At 31.8% G+C, this 17,913-nt stretch overlaps 2 protein-coding genes across 3 annotated transcripts; both read left to right on the top strand.

Annotated features, from left to right (window-relative positions):
* Nucleotides 1–8,296: 8,296 nt before the first annotated feature.
* LOC115979296 lies at nucleotides 8,297–10,133 on the top strand. The gene is made up of 3 exons (XM_031101308.1): nucleotides 8,297–8,442; nucleotides 8,541–8,641; nucleotides 9,705–10,133. Exons 1-3 carry the CDS (start codon nucleotides 8,309–8,311, stop codon nucleotides 9,806–9,808), a joined length of 339 nt encoding a protein of 112 aa, XP_030957168.1. The 5' UTR covers nucleotides 8,297–8,308; the 3' UTR covers nucleotides 9,809–10,133.
* A 5,132-nt stretch (nucleotides 10,134–15,265) lies between these two features.
* Nucleotides 15,266–17,876, top strand: LOC115979294 (pentatricopeptide repeat-containing protein At1g63080, mitochondrial-like). Of its 2 annotated transcripts, XM_031101307.1 has the most exons (2): nucleotides 15,266–15,436; nucleotides 15,932–17,876. In XM_031101307.1, the coding sequence occupies exons 1-2, from the start codon at nucleotides 15,433–15,435 to the stop codon at nucleotides 17,233–17,235; spliced, it is 1,308 nt and encodes a 435-aa protein (XP_030957167.1). In that variant the 5' UTR covers nucleotides 15,266–15,432; the 3' UTR covers nucleotides 17,236–17,876. The 2 variants fall into 2 exon arrangements, with proteins under 2 accessions (XP_030957167.1, XP_030957166.1); XM_031101306.1 differs by having other exon boundaries at nucleotides 15,266–17,876.
* Nucleotides 17,877–17,913: the final 37 nt, after the last annotated feature.

Genomic DNA, 17,913 nt, shown 5'->3' with positions numbered 1-17,913 from the left:
TAAACCCATCATCATGAAATGCTCGAAGCCATTCCACAGCCTTTTCAACATTGCGTTGTACTTCATCTATCCCCTCTATGTATTCATCCATAAGTACTAATGTTTCCTTCATCATTTCTCTAACTTTAACACATTCTAGCCCAAATTCTTCCTGCTCTTCTACTACAACTTCCATGGCTCTCAGCTCTTCTTCTTCCTCCTCAGTAAGCTCTCTGCCTTTTGGTTTTGAAAGTTCTTTTTTAGTCATCTTGGTTTTCCAGTGGCTTTTCATTGTTGTTGCTTTTGAAGAAGTTGAAAAAGAATGAGCGAGAGATGGTGGTGGGCATGGGTTTGATGAGAGAGTAGTGGGTAGTACGGACATGGAGCTTGGAGAAGATGGAAGCTTTGGTGAGAGAGAGAGCCATTCCTGAGGACCAAGCTATGAATCAAATGGTTTTCTTTGATTTATTTATGTACAGTTTTATTTAATTTTTTATTATTATTTTTTTAAGTTAAGCTTACATGCATCAATTTTTATAAACTATATTTTTTTTTTAACCTCAATTTTTTCTTCTAAAAAATCCTTAATTTTTTTTTTTTCTTTCATTCTTTAGACTTCAAAGTATATAAGGACTTTAGTCTCTACCAACGAACAAAAAATAACTAACAATAAGTCATAATAAATTGGTATCAATAGATGGTAAGTTTTAAATTCATTAACCTTTATAAAATCTCTATAATAAAAAAAATAAAATAAAATAAACCCTTCTAAAATCTCATTCATTTATTTTGAAAAAAATATTTTTTTTTTTTTTAAAAAAAAAATATATATATATAAAGAAGTGTTATCTTGGCATTTAGCTAAATTTTTATGGTACCTTCCTATAAAATACCAAAGATAAGTGATGTGGTGAATTGAAATTGGCATTTCCTAATTGCTGTCACATCCTAGACTTAGAGAGCCCACGACTTGGGTGTCCTATACTCCTATGAGGTTAAACCTAAAAGTTAAAAACTTTAAGTTGCTTCTTCTTCTTCTTTTTTTATTTTTATTTTTTGTTTCTATTTTTTATTATTCAATAACATCAAGGGAGGGGGTTTGAATCTCGGACTTTTTCATTAGATCACCATGAGCTGCTAATTGAGTTACAAGACTCTCGACATGAATTACATTATTCTAAAAATAGTAATTAGCCATATAGTTTTATTTATTTATTTATCCTTGAAAAATATACAACTCTTTTTGGTTATCGATCAAACAGTCATGAGTTGAATTCAATTGGGAAATCAAAATTGCCTTGGGACTTATACCTATAATACTATCTTATTAACTATTAAGAGAGAGAGAGAGAGAGAGAGCATGGAAGGCCACTAGAGACTACTAGTAGATTGTTCATACAATTATTCTTGGCCTCGCAGGAAATATTATATTTACTTTTTAAGAGTTTGCTCCTTCGACTTTGTTTTGGTTTTTCCAGCTTCTTTTTAATTTCTTGTCTAAAATCTTTGGATAAGTTGGGTTTATTGCTTAACACTACTTACCAGTCTCTATTTGTTAGTTGTGTTGTCATTTGATCTAGCAGTTTTAAGGTTTTCTCTGAGAATTTTTTCTACAGAGAAGCTGACATGGCCGAATGTCTTCCTTGGTTGCAATAACTTTTGTTTTTGGGCTTTTTTTTCTTTCTTTTTTTTTTTCTTTCTTTTTTTAAGAGTGAAATTTCATGTTTTAAGGTGATTTGCAGAGAGGAGACCCCAATTTCAGCCCAAGTGCACACCATTTTATGAGTTTAGAATATCCCATAAATTGATAGAAAAGTACAGTTTTCCTCATCACCATAGCAGCGGACTACAAAAAAGTTCTCTTTTATGCTTTCTTTCACAGGAAGCAACTATTATTTCTCCTTTGGAATTGCGGATTAAGATAAGATAACCAAACCCACAAATGCTTCAGACTTAAAGCAGGAAATAGCGGCATTAACCTTAAACATAATAGTATATGAAAAAGACCTTCAACAGCATTAACTTCAAACATTCTAGATGTAAAGTATAAACAAATTTTATGAAAAAGACCAGTCTTTCTTTAACCATTCAGACGTCATAATACCATACCCCACTATGACATTTATAATGTGAATGTTACTGAACCCCACGTAGAGCTTGTTGACGATATACTGGAAAAAGAAGAGTTCTCAAGAAGTGTTGTGACAGTTGTAGACCTCCTAATTAAGGAAGTTGATGAATCAATTTTGCTTTAACAAAAGGCAGGGACACTAGGACAGCCTTCTACATAAAGCGATGCAGATGACTAAAATATACGCAGAAGGTTTAACACATACACTGATTGTAAACAGAAACCAACAGTAAGAAAGATGGCGCAAACCACCAGACAACCAGATTAAATTGAATGGCAATGCAATGTTTAAAAATGATAGGATGGAAGAAAAGAATACATGTGACTGACTATAAGCCAACCCCAAAAAGATTGGGACTAAGACTGTTATTGTTGTTGCTTGGTCAAGCTTGGATCAAGCAGGGAAGCCTAAAGTTGCTGGATGCAATGGCAGTGAGGCTAGCAATACTCATTACAAAACAGGAAGGTTATAAGCAAGCAATTATTGAAGGATATTTGAAATATTGCGTAGGTGCTTTTGACAGAACTAAACCATGAACCTGAATGGGAGATTGCAACTATTATTGAAGATATCAAAGTGCTAAAATCAGAGTTTGAACTTCCAATTTTAGTCGGCAAGAAGAGTTGCAAATAATGCAGCCCATGAGCTTGAAAAGTGGTCAATTTTGTCAAAGTCTGCTGATAATTTGTCTATATATAACCAGCCTTTGAGGTTTGTCAAATGCCTTATAACCTTATGGAAAGATGTAGCCTAGTAAGTTTGATTCAGTCCTAAAATGTTTATTTCCCAGCCAAAAAAAAAAAAAAAAAACACTTTTTTTAACTAAGCCCCACATGAACAAATTTAGGAAGCCTCTGCAAGCAGCACAGGTTTCTATTCAAAGCAGAACAGGGGACTTTCTTTGAGCTAGACAGCCAACTTAAACCTCACAGCCTTTTTTATCTTGTGGATCAGTGCTTCCTCATTCCTTTCACTTTGCCAAACACTAGCATTCCTCTCCAACCAAAGATAATAGATAGAGACATCCCTAGCTAAACAACTGAGAATAATTCTAAAACCCTCACGACTCAAATCAATAATCAAACCAACATCCCATCCCTACATTTGATACAAGTATCAACTAGGCAATCACCTGAAATCTTCCTCCACACTTGACTAGGGAAGCTGCACTCAAAGAGGAGGTGAATCCTATGTTCAATCTTGCTTCTGCAAATATAGCAGACATCCCCATGAACAAGCAATTCAGAATTCGGATGAGAGCATCAGCCTCCTAGCATCTCCTAAGTATCCTTACATGAGCCATTCTACTTTAACTCTGAAACTCCTAAAATTAATACCAATAACCAAATCATATAAAGCCTTTGCCCAAACTTCTCATAAATGGGCCACAAAGGATGCCAAGAGTCTTGCCAAATAAATTGTTAAGAACTTGCTTGGTTCTTAATGAAAATGCAATCGTTCTTTGAGGGAACCAACCTCCTTAGAAAGATGGAATAGAGAGAAGAAAGGATGGAGTGTTTTAGAATAAACTAGAAAGTAAAACTTGGCTTATTTCATTCATATTCTGGTTTACATCATCCATGTTAAAAAAAAAAAAGTATATTCTAAAAGAAAAATGTATTTTCTTCCATTTTCTATTTTCAACTCTCTCTTAGATCTTCTATTTGATATGTTTGTATTTCTACAAGGTGCTTTATGTTCATCATCATGAACATAAAGTAATCCTTTTCTTTTGCAATAAAATCCTATTAATTATCCAAAAATATATATTCATCTTGATTTACTATACAGGACCTTTATACATTGCATTACAAACAAGTAACTAACTGCTTCAAACTACTAAAAGTATCCTAACGGCTAACTCTAATCTCTCACATGCTGAATTACAATCTGCACATGCTGGAATACAAGAATGTGTGATCTCAGCTTATCTTCTATGTTGCACAATATTCAGCACTTGCTCTTGTTAAAAAAGCTATTCTGCTTATCATGGAGCTCAGCTTAGCATACCAATTATTATCAACAATTACTTCTACACGTCACCACACATCCTACAATTGCACAGCTCTTCAAGATATCACAGCAGCTACAATGCTCAATGGAATCCTAACAGAAATATAAAGTCATCTGATCCAATTTTGAAATGAATCATATGCCTTACCATTTCTCTCAATTGAAGGATTTTCCTCCCAACTCCAAGAATAAGACTGAGGAATCCTTAACAAACAGGTACTGAAAACACCTCATGACAGCAGCCTTATTCCAATTAGATAAGTTTACCACATCCAAAGCACCCTCATTTTTAGGAAAACAAACATATTTCCTAGCCACTTTAACACCACTAGCTTTAGAACTTTGATCATTCCTTCAATTACCGACTAGCATCTCCTTCCTATTTCCTTTTCCTCTTTTGTTGTAGGGTATATATATGTGTGTTTGTGAATATATATATATATATATATATATATATATATAGAGAGAGAGAGAGAGAGAGAGAGAGAGAGAGTTTTGAGAACTTGAGTAAAATCCTGAAGAAGATAGTTGTTAGTAATGAGAGTTAAACTAAAGGGTCTACTGCGAAAAGTTGTGTTTGTGTGTGCGTGTGTGTACATAGCATTTTGAGAACTTATGTATCTGAGACAAATCCTTGGGATTAACCAGAGTTGTACAAAGAAGCTAGATGTTAGTAACCAGAGTTGAACAGAAGATTCTATGCTGAAACTTATGTATCTGAGACAAATCCTTGGGATTAAGGTATATTAGCCAAGGAGAGTGGGGGAACAAAGACAAATACTCTTCCAGGATTGGAAAAACCATTCCAATCCACATAGAATTTCACATTTGATTTCAAATTAAGAATTAAGGCAGTCTACAATCCACATAGAATTTCAAACTCAAACAATTACAAGCCATATATCATCTAATAAGTACCTGTAAGTACTACAAGAACTTTGATCGTAATCATTATGAGCACATCATTCTAAAATCCTAAACATCCATTCTAGCAATTCAAATTAGTTGCCTCCCTTTCATTAGGCATTGTCACCGATAAATTGTACTAGATGTGTAATTTAATGCGTCCCATTTTTCTATTTGAAGCCAATCATAAAATGGAAATGCTAGAGACAAAAATTTTCAGCGCCATTGTCCTGATTGGAGCAATATTACTTTTGCATGGATCCATCACTTTGTATAAACCCATCACCCAATCACGTTGTAAAAACAGTTAAAAAATAATTCTCAGCTCAAAATAAGAACCAAGCCAGTCCACATGGAATTTTCCAACACAAACAAGTCCAAGCCATATGTCATCCAATAAGGACTAATAAGCATTAGAAGAACTTTGATCGTAACCTTTCCAACAAAGCAACAACATACTAAATAAAACATCTTCAAACACATGATTATAAAATCCTACGTTCGAACCCGTGACCTCCACTTTATAAGAAGTAGTCTCATCAAAAGATTAGACTACATAAGCAACTAAATTGGTCCCACATTTACATTCCAAGCCAAGTTAGCCGACCGTTAAACCCTTAAAAAAAACATATTAAACACGGAGAAAACACATAAAAAAAATTTCACGACTTTTTTCACAATCGATAACATTGTTTCATAGTAATAGCAAATTTTAAAGTTTGAAACTTTTTTTTTGTACCCGCATCAAATTATGAAGAAAGTTTGAAACTTTTGTGTCTCTTATCGTTGTTTCTTCATCTATGGGCTACCTGCACTAGGCCCACCATCTCGAATGGCTCGAAGCTTTTCCACAACCTCCATGGCATTGCGTTTTGTTGCCTCTGACTGTTCAATTACTGCTTCCATGCATATCTTCGCCTTCTTCAACATTTCTCTCATCTCACGCATCTGCAACCCATTGTTTCTATTCCCTTCTGCTATAGCTTCCATGGATGCTAGTGACTCAGGTGTCTTTGCCCAAGCAAGGACCCCACTACCTCTTTTAGTTCCTTCTCATTAGGCTCCCTTTTTGGGTCCTTCTTGTCCTCTTTGTTGGTGGCAAAGAAGAAGGAGCGAAAGATGGTGATGGGTATGGGTTTGGTGAGAGAGTAGAAGGTGGTTGTAGTGTGGAGATGGAGCTTAGAGAAAATGGGAGCTCTGATGAGAGAGAGAGCTCTGGTGAGAGAGAGAAAATAGGTATAACTATGGTAGAATGTACATAGTTAACCATCAATTATACATAATTTTTTTTTTTACTAATCACACTTACAGAGTTGTAGTCCTAAACTTTTTAAAAAAAATTTGGATCTATCTCTCAAAAAAAAAGTTTATTTAGAAGTTTTAGAAATTATTAGAGCATTCATAAGAATTAGTATAATAGAAAAAAAAAATCACATTTTAGCAAACTAACTCAAAATTCACTCACATCATGTCATATAAAATTGTTTAAAAATAAATTGTTACTACAATAATTATGTAAATTTATATTGATACTGTTCATTTGCATTATTTATTTACATTCCTAAGGATAAAAGAAAATAAAGGATGTTGATTCTTGTTGAGAAAAAAAGAGAAAAAATTTTAAAAATCAAGAAATTTGATATTTGAATGAAATGTAGTGTAAAATAAATAATTCGATGTAAAGTGTTTTGAAAAATGAGTATGTAAAATATAAAAAGAAAGTTTTTATGCTAAAATATTCATACATTTTTGTACTAGCTAATGCAAACACTCTTAGAATCATTAATGAGCTCTCGTAAAATGGCATAAGGAGGTAATTTTACATATTTAAGCCCAAAAATCACCCACATCAATTAGTCTAAAAGTATGTAATTTTACATTGTTGCTATACTAAGCATTCACATTAGTGTTTTTTAAAAATAGAATAAGGATCACATTTTAACCCGCCAACCCCAAAATGCACACATATCAGACTATGCAAATTGCAAAGTTATGTAAAAATACATGATTAGCATTCATATCAACTCATGTACAAATTCATGTTTATTTTAGCATAAAATTTACCTTTTCTATTTTACCAGTTTTCAAAAATAATCACATCATATTATTTATTCTAAACTTTTATTTCATTAAATATCAAATTTTATTATTTTTTAATTATTTCAATTTTCTCATACACCATTATTAAACATCATATCTTCCTTCATCATTAAGATGCGCAAAGAATATTAAATAATTAAATAAAAAATGAATAGTGTCAGTAAATTTAAATGATTAACCATATATGGATATATACTTAAGCACTATTCATATTGGATTTCAATATTTTATTTTATTTCTCCTCTTGCTCTCATGTCTCATCAGATTCTCCCTCTTGAAGATAATAATAATAATAAAAAAGAATGGAATATGATTATTAAATAAAATAGAATATATAATAAATAATATTATATGAGTGTTTTTTAAAAGTGAACGTGTAAAGTGGGAAAAAAAATTTCTATAATAAAATAAACAAATTTTTTTGTACAAACTAATGCGGATTTAGGTTGTGTTTCCAGTCATGTGATTTCAACACTTTTTTTTTCTTGTTTGGAGAAATTGTTTCAAAAACAGTTTTTAAGTGTTTTCTGACTTTTTCACTCTGAAAATCTATTTCGACGTATGTTTTCTATTTTTATACTATCTTTAAAAAAATATTAAGCCTAGCCTTGCCAGTTGCCAGTTGAACACCCCGACCCAATCCAAAAACCGAACCCAAATAAAAAGCCCACAAGCTCACTGCAACCTAGGCTGCCTAGCCCCCTGTTCTCTCTATCATTTTCTTTTCTCAGAAAAATCACAGAACAGGAAAGCAAGAGCTGATGAAGTGCAAGAGCTTGCTTCTCAAGCAGCTTCTCGAGCCAAGGCTGAAGCTGCAAAAAACATCACGCCACCAAAGTTGGCTTATCACATTTAAATACACTAATAGCAATATAGATTGCTAAGCATGAAAGATTGATATGTATTTATAGGCATGGTCCCTTCCTTTGGACATAATTGTTGGTTGATGTACACAATGCCTGATAGACCTAAACTTCCTCTTTGGATGGTCCCCAATAAGTAAACTAATTAATTGATTGTTAGCTTCTGCTGACCTGATCTTTTAATTCTAGGGACTATTCCAAGAGGTTTTCACATTCATCTGTAGTAAAACAACCGGGAAATTTTCCTGGTCTGTTTGTCCTAGTTACAATACTCATGCTTTCTTTTATGCTATTTTTCCTGTTTCAGTTATTTCGATGATGTTGCCACTAATAGTTGTTATTTTTGCTTTATTAGGCAGTATCTCCAATGCATTGCCACAGATATTCAAAAATGCTTTGTCTGCTTCCCTACTAGTTGACATTATTAAATGTGTTGCCACCTTTTTCACGCAAGTACATATCTATGAATGCCTTTTTCCAGATTGTGTACTTTCTTGTTTGTGCTCTGTATGGTGCTTAATGCCCTTGTGCTTTATACTTTTGGCAGTGAAGAAATGGATCTGGCTATCAGATACATAGAAAATTTAACTAATTATTTCTCAAGATTTGACTTGTTCATCATGTGCCTTTCATCTACAGATAGAGATGGTAATATACATGAGCAAGCTTTTACAGTTTTTAATAAATTTACTGTGATTATGTGTCATTTATTTTATGTTTTTAGCATATCAAGTTTTATCCTACAGTGCTTTTTAGCTTTCATGTTATTTGAGTGCAAGTTGTCTTGTATAAAGGCATTGCAAGTTGTTAAGATTTACATGTTAATTGGATGCAAATTTATAAAGGCATCTTGAGCCTCAGTTCAAACTGTTGGAGTCACAATGGGGACGTGGGTTTGGTTGAGTGCTTTTCATTGTGTTAGCCTGCATGGTTGGACCACCCCCAATGTACGGTAGAAACAGCAGGTACAAGAAACGAGTTGGTATATCTGAAATTATGTCAGTTCCAGGCTTCCAGCTAAGGGCCAAAGTCTATATTAATGCATACAAATTATGCCATAGTCTAGGACTAACAAAAGGTAAAATCTTGCAGGATATATCTTAGACCATGGATGGGTAATAATGAGTCACTGCCTTTCTTATCATTAACCTTTAGGATACAAATTCCTCGAAAGCTTGAGCTCCTTTTTTTGCCTTGCATTCGAATAAGGAGAGAAGAGGGAAAGGGGGGTGCTCTTCTAAATTTGTCCAGTAAAAAAATATGATTCTGACCTTATTGAGAAGGCAAGAGTTAGCATCCACTGGGTATATTAGGAAATCTCAAAATCTATTCATCTAGGGTGCTGATCTTTGTTGAACTATGAATGCATAAATGTACTCATATTCTGGATCTGATTAGATATTTAGATGTGTATGTGTTCTATGTGGAAATATAAATAGAATGGACACATATGTTGAGAAGTTTATATGGTTAAGAATCTCTAAGATTTTCATCGACAAGTGAGTCTGTGCAGCTAAAGTTTCTGAGGATTTAAAGGCTATTGTGCTTAATAGGATAATCAGATACACATTGTTGTTGGTTCTCTACAAAATTATATTCCTTGTTGCAAAAGAGTGAAACTAAAGTAAATTTCTGATCTGCATTCTGGTGTTTAAATTTTCCATGGATTAAGTTTAGTTCTTTTGTTAATACTGAATCATTTTCTGAACAGATCTCCACAAGATTTGGGATGAAGTATTTTGTAGCGAGGCAACGCCAATTGAGTATGCGGAGATGCTTGATAAACTTCGTTCAAGATACTGCCTCAACCGGTGACATGCGTGTTCTAAAAGAGATCTTAGGGATGGTCTTTGTGCTATCACATTTTCATTTTTTGTCCTCAGCCATCATAATCCTAAATCACTTAATTAAATGTGGAAATGCTCCACCACTATTTGGTCTACTTTGTGGACCTTCATAAAAACAATCCGTGAAGGTCTCAAATATGTTCTTTTTCATTTGGTTTGTTTACATGATCCCTTCAGGTCACGGCTATGATCCATTGTTCCGAGTTTGTGCATGTGTACATAGGTAATTGATTTTGATGACATATTAAGCCTTGATATTACAATCTCCATTATCTTATCCATTATTACAATAATTATCATTGGGATCCAAATTTTGAGAATATTGACTTTAAAGACATATTTAATCAATCAATTTAGTAGGAAATTATGTCATGTGGTACACTTTTTGAAAAGAAAATTGAAATACTCTCTAGCACCACATTAAAAATCAGAGAAAAAGGTTATAATTATGAAAAAAATGAAAATGACATCCTAAAATAATTTTTTAATAATCTATGAATGGTGACCTTAATTATATTATCAATTGAAAAGTAGATGTTAACAAAACTTAAATATAAAATATTAATTGGTTTCCCCCAAAAAAAAATATTAACTAGTAATTATGTACTTCAAAAAATATGAAAAATGGCTTCAATTAAAAAAATTATAATATAGAAAATTAAATAAATATTATTTGAATGATATTCAACAAAAAAAAAATAATTACATATTTTTCCCTTAAACTGTATGCAGCCAATCTTGGTGAAAAGTTTCAATTAAAGTTGGTAAAAACATTGACCATAAAAGAATATAATCATACAAAAATTTATAATTTTACATAAATACAAATTCGCAGTCTCTTTTCAAGATAAAAAAATTTATTGGTAAATAGTGAATAGGAAGAAATGTGGTTTGAGCAAAAAACATAAAATACCACAAAAGATACCATTACAATTAAACTTATCACTTGAACCCCACCTCCTTCGTACAACTTAGTACTTAAAACATATACCAATTCACAAGTTTCAAGTTTCAACTTATTAATATGTCTTACTATTATATTTTCTGGATAAAGTGGTTAGTGAACATGATAGTAAACACACCAAACAAATTAATTATAAAATATTCGTCTTTTTTATAATAATGAAGTGGGCAATATATATACCTTACATGAGCCTAAATGAGACTTCTAGTTGCTAGAACTAGCCTTCCTCCTTTGATAATTAAAAAATATTTACCTTTGGGCGACTTTATATAAGGCCAAATCAATTATTTAAAAAAAAAAAATTTTAATCATATACTTTTTTTTTAAGAGAGTTATAACGAAAGTTGGGTCCTTATACTTTTTTTTTTTTTTTAAGAGAGTTATAACGAAAGTTGGGTCCTTACAAATTGAAAAATGTTTCTATATGTGTGTTGCATGTTATTTAGTTGGCTTTTATCATATGAGTTATTAATTATATTATATAAGATAATTTTCAATTGAAAACAATTAGACTTATAAAAAAAAGTATTGGATAATTGATTAAAAAAAAGGCATTGGATAATAAACAGAACATTTTATTTTGTGAAAGAATCACAAAATAAACACAACTTAATTATCTATAACACATATCTTTAAGGTACATTATTTTTTGTAATCAAATTTATCTATTGTCCATCAAAACATTATCTCTTTGCTCTATAAGGAGAGAGAACTCCTAAAATAGAAAAAGTTGGAAAACTTCTGTAAATTTTGAAAAGAAAAATAAAAAGGAGAAGAAAAATAAAAAGTTAGAGGATCCTAAAATCATATTCAGAATAATTACTCAATTTATAATGTCCTTTTTTGTTTAAAACTTTTTTATTAGTACTTCTTTTATTATAAGCCTTTTGATCTTTAAAGTTTAAACGGCTAGTACCATATATGTACTTCTTTTACCATTAGATCTTTTCTATGTTTGATTCTTTAAAAAAGAAGAAGATATTTTCTTATTAAATGTATTGTAAATAAATATAAGTTTAAACAATCATACAAATTTTTAGAAGATTTTATCTTATATAAATAAATAATTAAAAATAAATAAAGAGATAGTATTATTTAATTAAAGAGATAAACAATAATTCATCAAAAGATAAAAGTGAGAGGGAGGAAGATGATCATGATAAGTAATACTATAAGATTATCACAAACAAAAAAAAAAAAGTAGAAACCGTACAATACATCATACGTTTTATAAAATAACATAAATTAGATAAATTAATTAAAGACAAATTTTAGGAGGGAAAAAGGAAAAATAAATAATTTATTAATCATTTATATTTAGTTTTTTTTAGAAGAAAATTTATATTTATAATGTTTAACTTTTTATCAATAAAACTATATATTCTATAAGTTTATAATAAAAAACTTTGGATATTTACCTTTGGTGATTACATGAGTCATGGGATTTGAGGTTACTCCAAATTTTTATCATTCCCACTATTTTAGCCCACATATTAAGTTTATTCTTAGAAGATTCACCTTGACTCTACTTATATATATAATCATCCCCATGAAAATGTTTTTCTTATAGTTTTATTTTATTTTATATATATATATATATATATATATATATTAAGAACAAAGTAGTACTAGTTAGAATTATTTCAACATGCTAAACTGCATACCAATGTCTCTCCTGCCAAAAATTGGTAAGTGTGAAATTGAATTGCAGGGTGAAAAGGTTAAGGCAAGTGTTGTTGATGCTAAGATAAATGAGTTACGATCTTCATTGAAGGCTTTGCCGAGGCGTGTTGTAGGACTTGATGTTAAGACTGTTCCAATTGAATCTACTTAGTGGCAGCATTTTGATTCTTTGTGTTGGGACTAGTTGCTTGGTCATCCAAGTTTTGCTACTTAGATCGTTTTCCTTGTTCCCTCTTGCAACAATCTAAATCAATTCGGAAAAAGCAAAATTTGTTTAAGTAGTTCTAAAATGATAAAATCTTGAACATATCAATGTCATAATTAAATTACATTAACTAATATTTTATATGTTTAATAACTAGTAGCACCACTACAATTGACAATTTCTATGCGTAAGCATGGGTTACACACTAGTATTAACTAGTGTATAGCCCCGTGCACATGCACGGGTACATTGAAAAACAATCGCAATTACATGGTTTAATTCAAATTATACATGATATTAGCTTACACCTTTTTTAAACCATACATTTTAAAAATATGTAATGGTTTCTCATTATATGTGTGTGTGTGTGTGTGTCTCTCTCTCTCTCTCTCTCTATATATATATATATATATATATGCGTGTGGCCTCTTTGATATTTACACTCAATAATTCATTTGACACAAAAATTAAAAATTAGATAAGACACATGGCGCAAAATTGAGAATCTAATTGGATTTTCTCTAAACTTTGGCTTTTAATATATATATATATATATATATATTAATTACACACAGATATGGATTTAAATTATACCTAGTTTAAGACTTAGACATTTTTTACTCTCTCTTTTTTATCCTTTCTTTATTAAGTTTTTGATGGTTTATTTATATTATAATCTTCATCTTTTGCACAGCATTATAACTCACCTAGAACAAAAAGTTTAAAAACTTAGAAAGGACACGTGACGTAAAATTAGATAAGAATTGAAATCCGATTTAGAATCTAATTGGATTTTCTTTAATTATTTATATAGTCATAGATGAGTTTACCCTCTCTCTCTCTCTAATTTTTTATTTTATTTTTATTTTTGGATATGCACATGAGTTTATTCTTTTTTTTAATTATTATTGGGTTTTTGATAATTTATTTATATTAGATTCTTCGTTTTTTGCACAACATTAACTCACCTATAACAAAAATTTTAAAAACTTAGATAGGATGCTGAAGCAAATTTAGACAATAATTGGAATTTAATTTAGAATTAAATTAGATTTTTTTTTTTTAATAAACGCCCAACTTTTGGATGTTAGTTCTAAATATTTGTACCATTTGAGATTCTGAACTTGGCAAATTTTTGAAAGCTAAAATCTGATGAAGAATGATGGCCTGTCCACGTTTGTGGTGGTTCAGTGTTTGGTGTTCATTTCCTAGTAACTATAACTAAAAAAAAATATTATGTTTGTAAGTTGAGGTTTAAAGTTTAGCTAAGGTTTGTTCTGGTTCCATATGCTTATGTATTTTCAGGTTCTTGGGATTACACAATCAATTTATGGAGGTCAAATGACTTGGACAATGGTGGTCTATTCTAAGGATATATTGCTACTATACTATATCCTATCCAGAAAGATGCTTTGAGCAAATTAGCTATGACTTGGACAATTAATGTATTTCCAAGCTGTCTTATTTACTATCGGGTATTGACATATATGTATGCTGCAAACAAGATTTAGGAAAACATGTTCCTTGGCAATTAGCTACAATGATGGATGCTACATCCCAATTTCTCGTATAATACTATTGAGATATTGTTTTTGTTCATGGCACATTATGGGAGAAATTTGAAACCAAATTTATGTCAATCATGGAAGAAATGTACCTTCATAACACCAACAATTATATCTGTATATGAATGAATCTGGATCTGAGTTTTGCGTATAGATTTGAAACTGTATGTGCAGTTTTGGGAAAAGTTATGGGCTTTTTGCATTTTACATTGCAAATTTAATGTTTTCTTTTGACAACCATTTGGATTTATGCTTTGTTTAACATGTATTTTGTTTTGCTTTTGCAGATTTAATGTTTTGACTTGGTGATTATTAAGTTGTAATAGACTTTGCTAATCTAAACCTTATGTTTTAAAGAAATATTTGAAGTTTTGGACTTCAATCATTAATAAGAAGATATTATTTGTCTTTATCATGTGCAATAAACATGACTCACTTAACCCAACTAATTAAGTTAGTCATGTGTATTACACACGACAGGACATATGTCATTTTTTTATTGCTACCAAACATTTCGGAAAGAATATGTGTTGTCAAGTGTCAACTTTTATTGGATAACCTTTTATTAATTAATTTTATATATTTATTTCTAAACAATAATAAAAGAAATCCTCTAAACTCGCGCTTGTGTAAAGGGAATAGGTCACAATATTTAGTTTGAATAAAAAATACATTTCCACAAAATAACATTATACTTAATAGAAAGTATTTAAAAACTTCAAAAACTAAGACCTCAATAGATGTAATTGAGAAATTTAATATGGTCAATAAAGTTATACTTCCAATCAAACTCACATGCCCATCAATTCTCAAAATAAGTTAAAATGAAACTATCTTTCCCAACTATGCTATTGGTGTGTTTAGAAACTTTTCATTTTAATTTTAATATAATAAAAAATTAAGGGGCGTGTTTTTTGAAAAAAATATTTAATAAAAAAAATACTATATATATATATATATATATATATATATTTATGTCTAACCTTACAATTTTTTTATTGTTTTTTTAGGTCAAAAAGGGTCTGAACGAGTATCCAATTATCTCAGAAATACAAATCATTCTCATCCAGTCGTACTCACTGCAACTCCACCATCGTGACTTCTCCCTTCGATTTTTGAAGTTCCGAACCCGAACCCGAACCCGAGCTGGTAGCTGAGACTGTCGTCATTGTGAAATGGGTAAATCAACATCCTCTCTGCTTCTTATATGCAATCGTTTGATTATTAGAGTAAGCCTTCCATTTCGTGCTTTTACTTCTCATTATTGTTCTACTATTAGCGAAAATGCGAAAACCCCATATCAGAAACGGAATCAGTTGTTGAATTCTGTGAGAGATCACTGCAAATCTGGAACCTTTAAGAATCTTGATCATGCCTTAGGTCTGTTTGATACAATGCTTCACATGCACCCTTTGCCTTTCATTGGAGATTTTTCTCTATTGTTGGGTGCCGTTGCAAGAATGAAGCATTACTCTGTAGTCATTAATCTAATTCAACAAATGGAATCATTCGGAATCTCGCCCAATGATTATACTCTCACTGTTTTGATTAACTGCTACTGCCGTTTGAGACGGGTTGATTTTGGGTTCTCTGTCTTAGCAACAATTTTGAAACTTGGTTATCAACCAAATCATATAACTCTAACCACTCTTGTCAATGGGCTGTGTCTTCAAGGTAACATTGCTGGAGCTGTTAGGCTGGTAGAAGAAATGGAGAATAAAGGGTATGAATCTGATGTGATTACTTGTGGAACAATAGTAAATGGTCTGTGTAAGATTGGCCAGACTGGTGTGGCTATTAGGTTGCTCAGGAAGATTGAAAAAAGGAATTTTGCACAAAATGTGGTGCTCTATAACACGGTCATTGACAGTTTATGTAAGGATAAATTGGTAACTGAGGCTTTGAACCTTTTTTCTGAAATGATGAGTAAAGGCATTCAGCCAGATGTTGTCACTTACAGTTGCGTAATTCAAGGACTATGCAATTTTGGCCGGTGGAGGGAGGCGTCTACTTTGTTGAATGAGATGGTGCAAAGGAAGGTCATGCTAAATGTACAAACATTTAACATATTGGTGGACACACTTTGCAAAGAAGGGAAGTTGACTGAGGTAAAAGAAGTTTTTGATGTGATGATTCAAAGAGGCATTGAGCCTAACAAAGTCACTTACAATTCTTTGATTGATGGTTATTGTTTGCAAAACCAAATGGATGAGGCAGTTAAGGCATTTAATATGATGGTTGAGAAGGGTTGTTCACCCAATGTGATTAGCTATAGCATATTGATCAATGGATATTGCAAAAGTAAAAAAATTGATGAGGCAATGCGTATCTTTCATGAAATGTCCAACAAGGGAGTGATTCCTAATGTTGTGACTTACAACACTCTTATCGATGGGTTTTTCAAAGTGAAGAGACCCCAGGCTGCACTGGAGCTATTCCATAAGATACAAGCTTGTGGCCAACATCCAGATTCCCAAACCTATAACATCTTGTTAGATGGATTTTTTAAGAATAGACGAATTGTTGAGGCAATGGCATTGTTTCAAGAGATGGAAGAAGAAAAGTTGGACCACAATATTGTGTTTTACAACACCTTGATTGATGGTTTTTGCAATGTTGGGGAACTTACAATTGCAAGAGAAATCTTTCGCGGTCTTTTTGCAAAAGGATTGCAACCTAATGTTCGGACTTACAATATAATGATCAATGGATTTTGCAAGAATGAACTAATTGATGAAGCGGTTGAGCTGCTTGAGGAAATGGATAGCAACGGTTGTTCACCTGACCATCACACATACAACATATTAATCCAAGGGTTATTGCAACATGGTGACACAACAAAGGCAATGAAATATCTCAAAATGATGGTTGCCAAGGGATTTTCAGCAAACGCAACAACTGCTGCCATGTTTATTGACTTGCTGTTGTCTAATCAAGTAGATGAAAATATTCGAGAGCTGCTTCCAAAGTCTGGGTGAAGGTTATTTAGTTTCTCAAGATCAAAGACAACTTTTATATTTTAACCTATCACTAGTCATTATGTGAGTGGTATATTTACTTTGAGTAAAATTCTATACTTCTTACAAGATGGTATTTCTTTTCATTTATGTGCCCAAGATTGTTTATTCCTTTTATTGTTCGATCTTTTGTTGCAATTTTCTTGTGCACGCCTGTTGTTGCTAAACCTTTTGACTAGCCATTGGGTGTATTATACTGCCCTCTTAGGTGGATACTCAAGTGTCCTAGTTTGAGACTAGATTCATAGATCTTATTTCATGTACTAGTTAGCTAAAGGTTGAAGACACGAGTCATTATGTCATGCCAAGAGCCTTGTGGCTCAATGCTGTTACTGTTTTTCTCAAGAGGAGAACCTGGGTTCAAACATCACCTCCCCCACTTGAAAGTTACAAAAAAAGGCCACTATGCCAGTTCCCATATCATTACTTATCAACAAGAGTAACTTTGTCAAATGAGCTATTTATAATAGATGTGGGGTGGTGCAAATCTGGTTATTTAGTCTAGATTTTGATTTATCATAAGTTTCTAAATTCATTTTAATGGAATAAAATTAACATTATTATGCTATCTAATTCTCTGGTTGCAATTCTTTAGGCTATCTAGTGTTTCGTATTATTAATGGGGTACTTATTTGGAAT

This window comes from Quercus lobata, chromosome 3 (assembly GCF_001633185.2).
Source record: "Quercus lobata isolate SW786 chromosome 3, ValleyOak3.0 Primary Assembly, whole genome shotgun sequence".
NCBI classification, from domain to species: domain Eukaryota; kingdom Viridiplantae; phylum Streptophyta; class Magnoliopsida; order Fagales; family Fagaceae; genus Quercus; species Quercus lobata.
The sequence above is the reverse complement of the archived record's forward strand: the minus strand, read 5'-3'. Positions and strand labels throughout refer to the sequence as shown.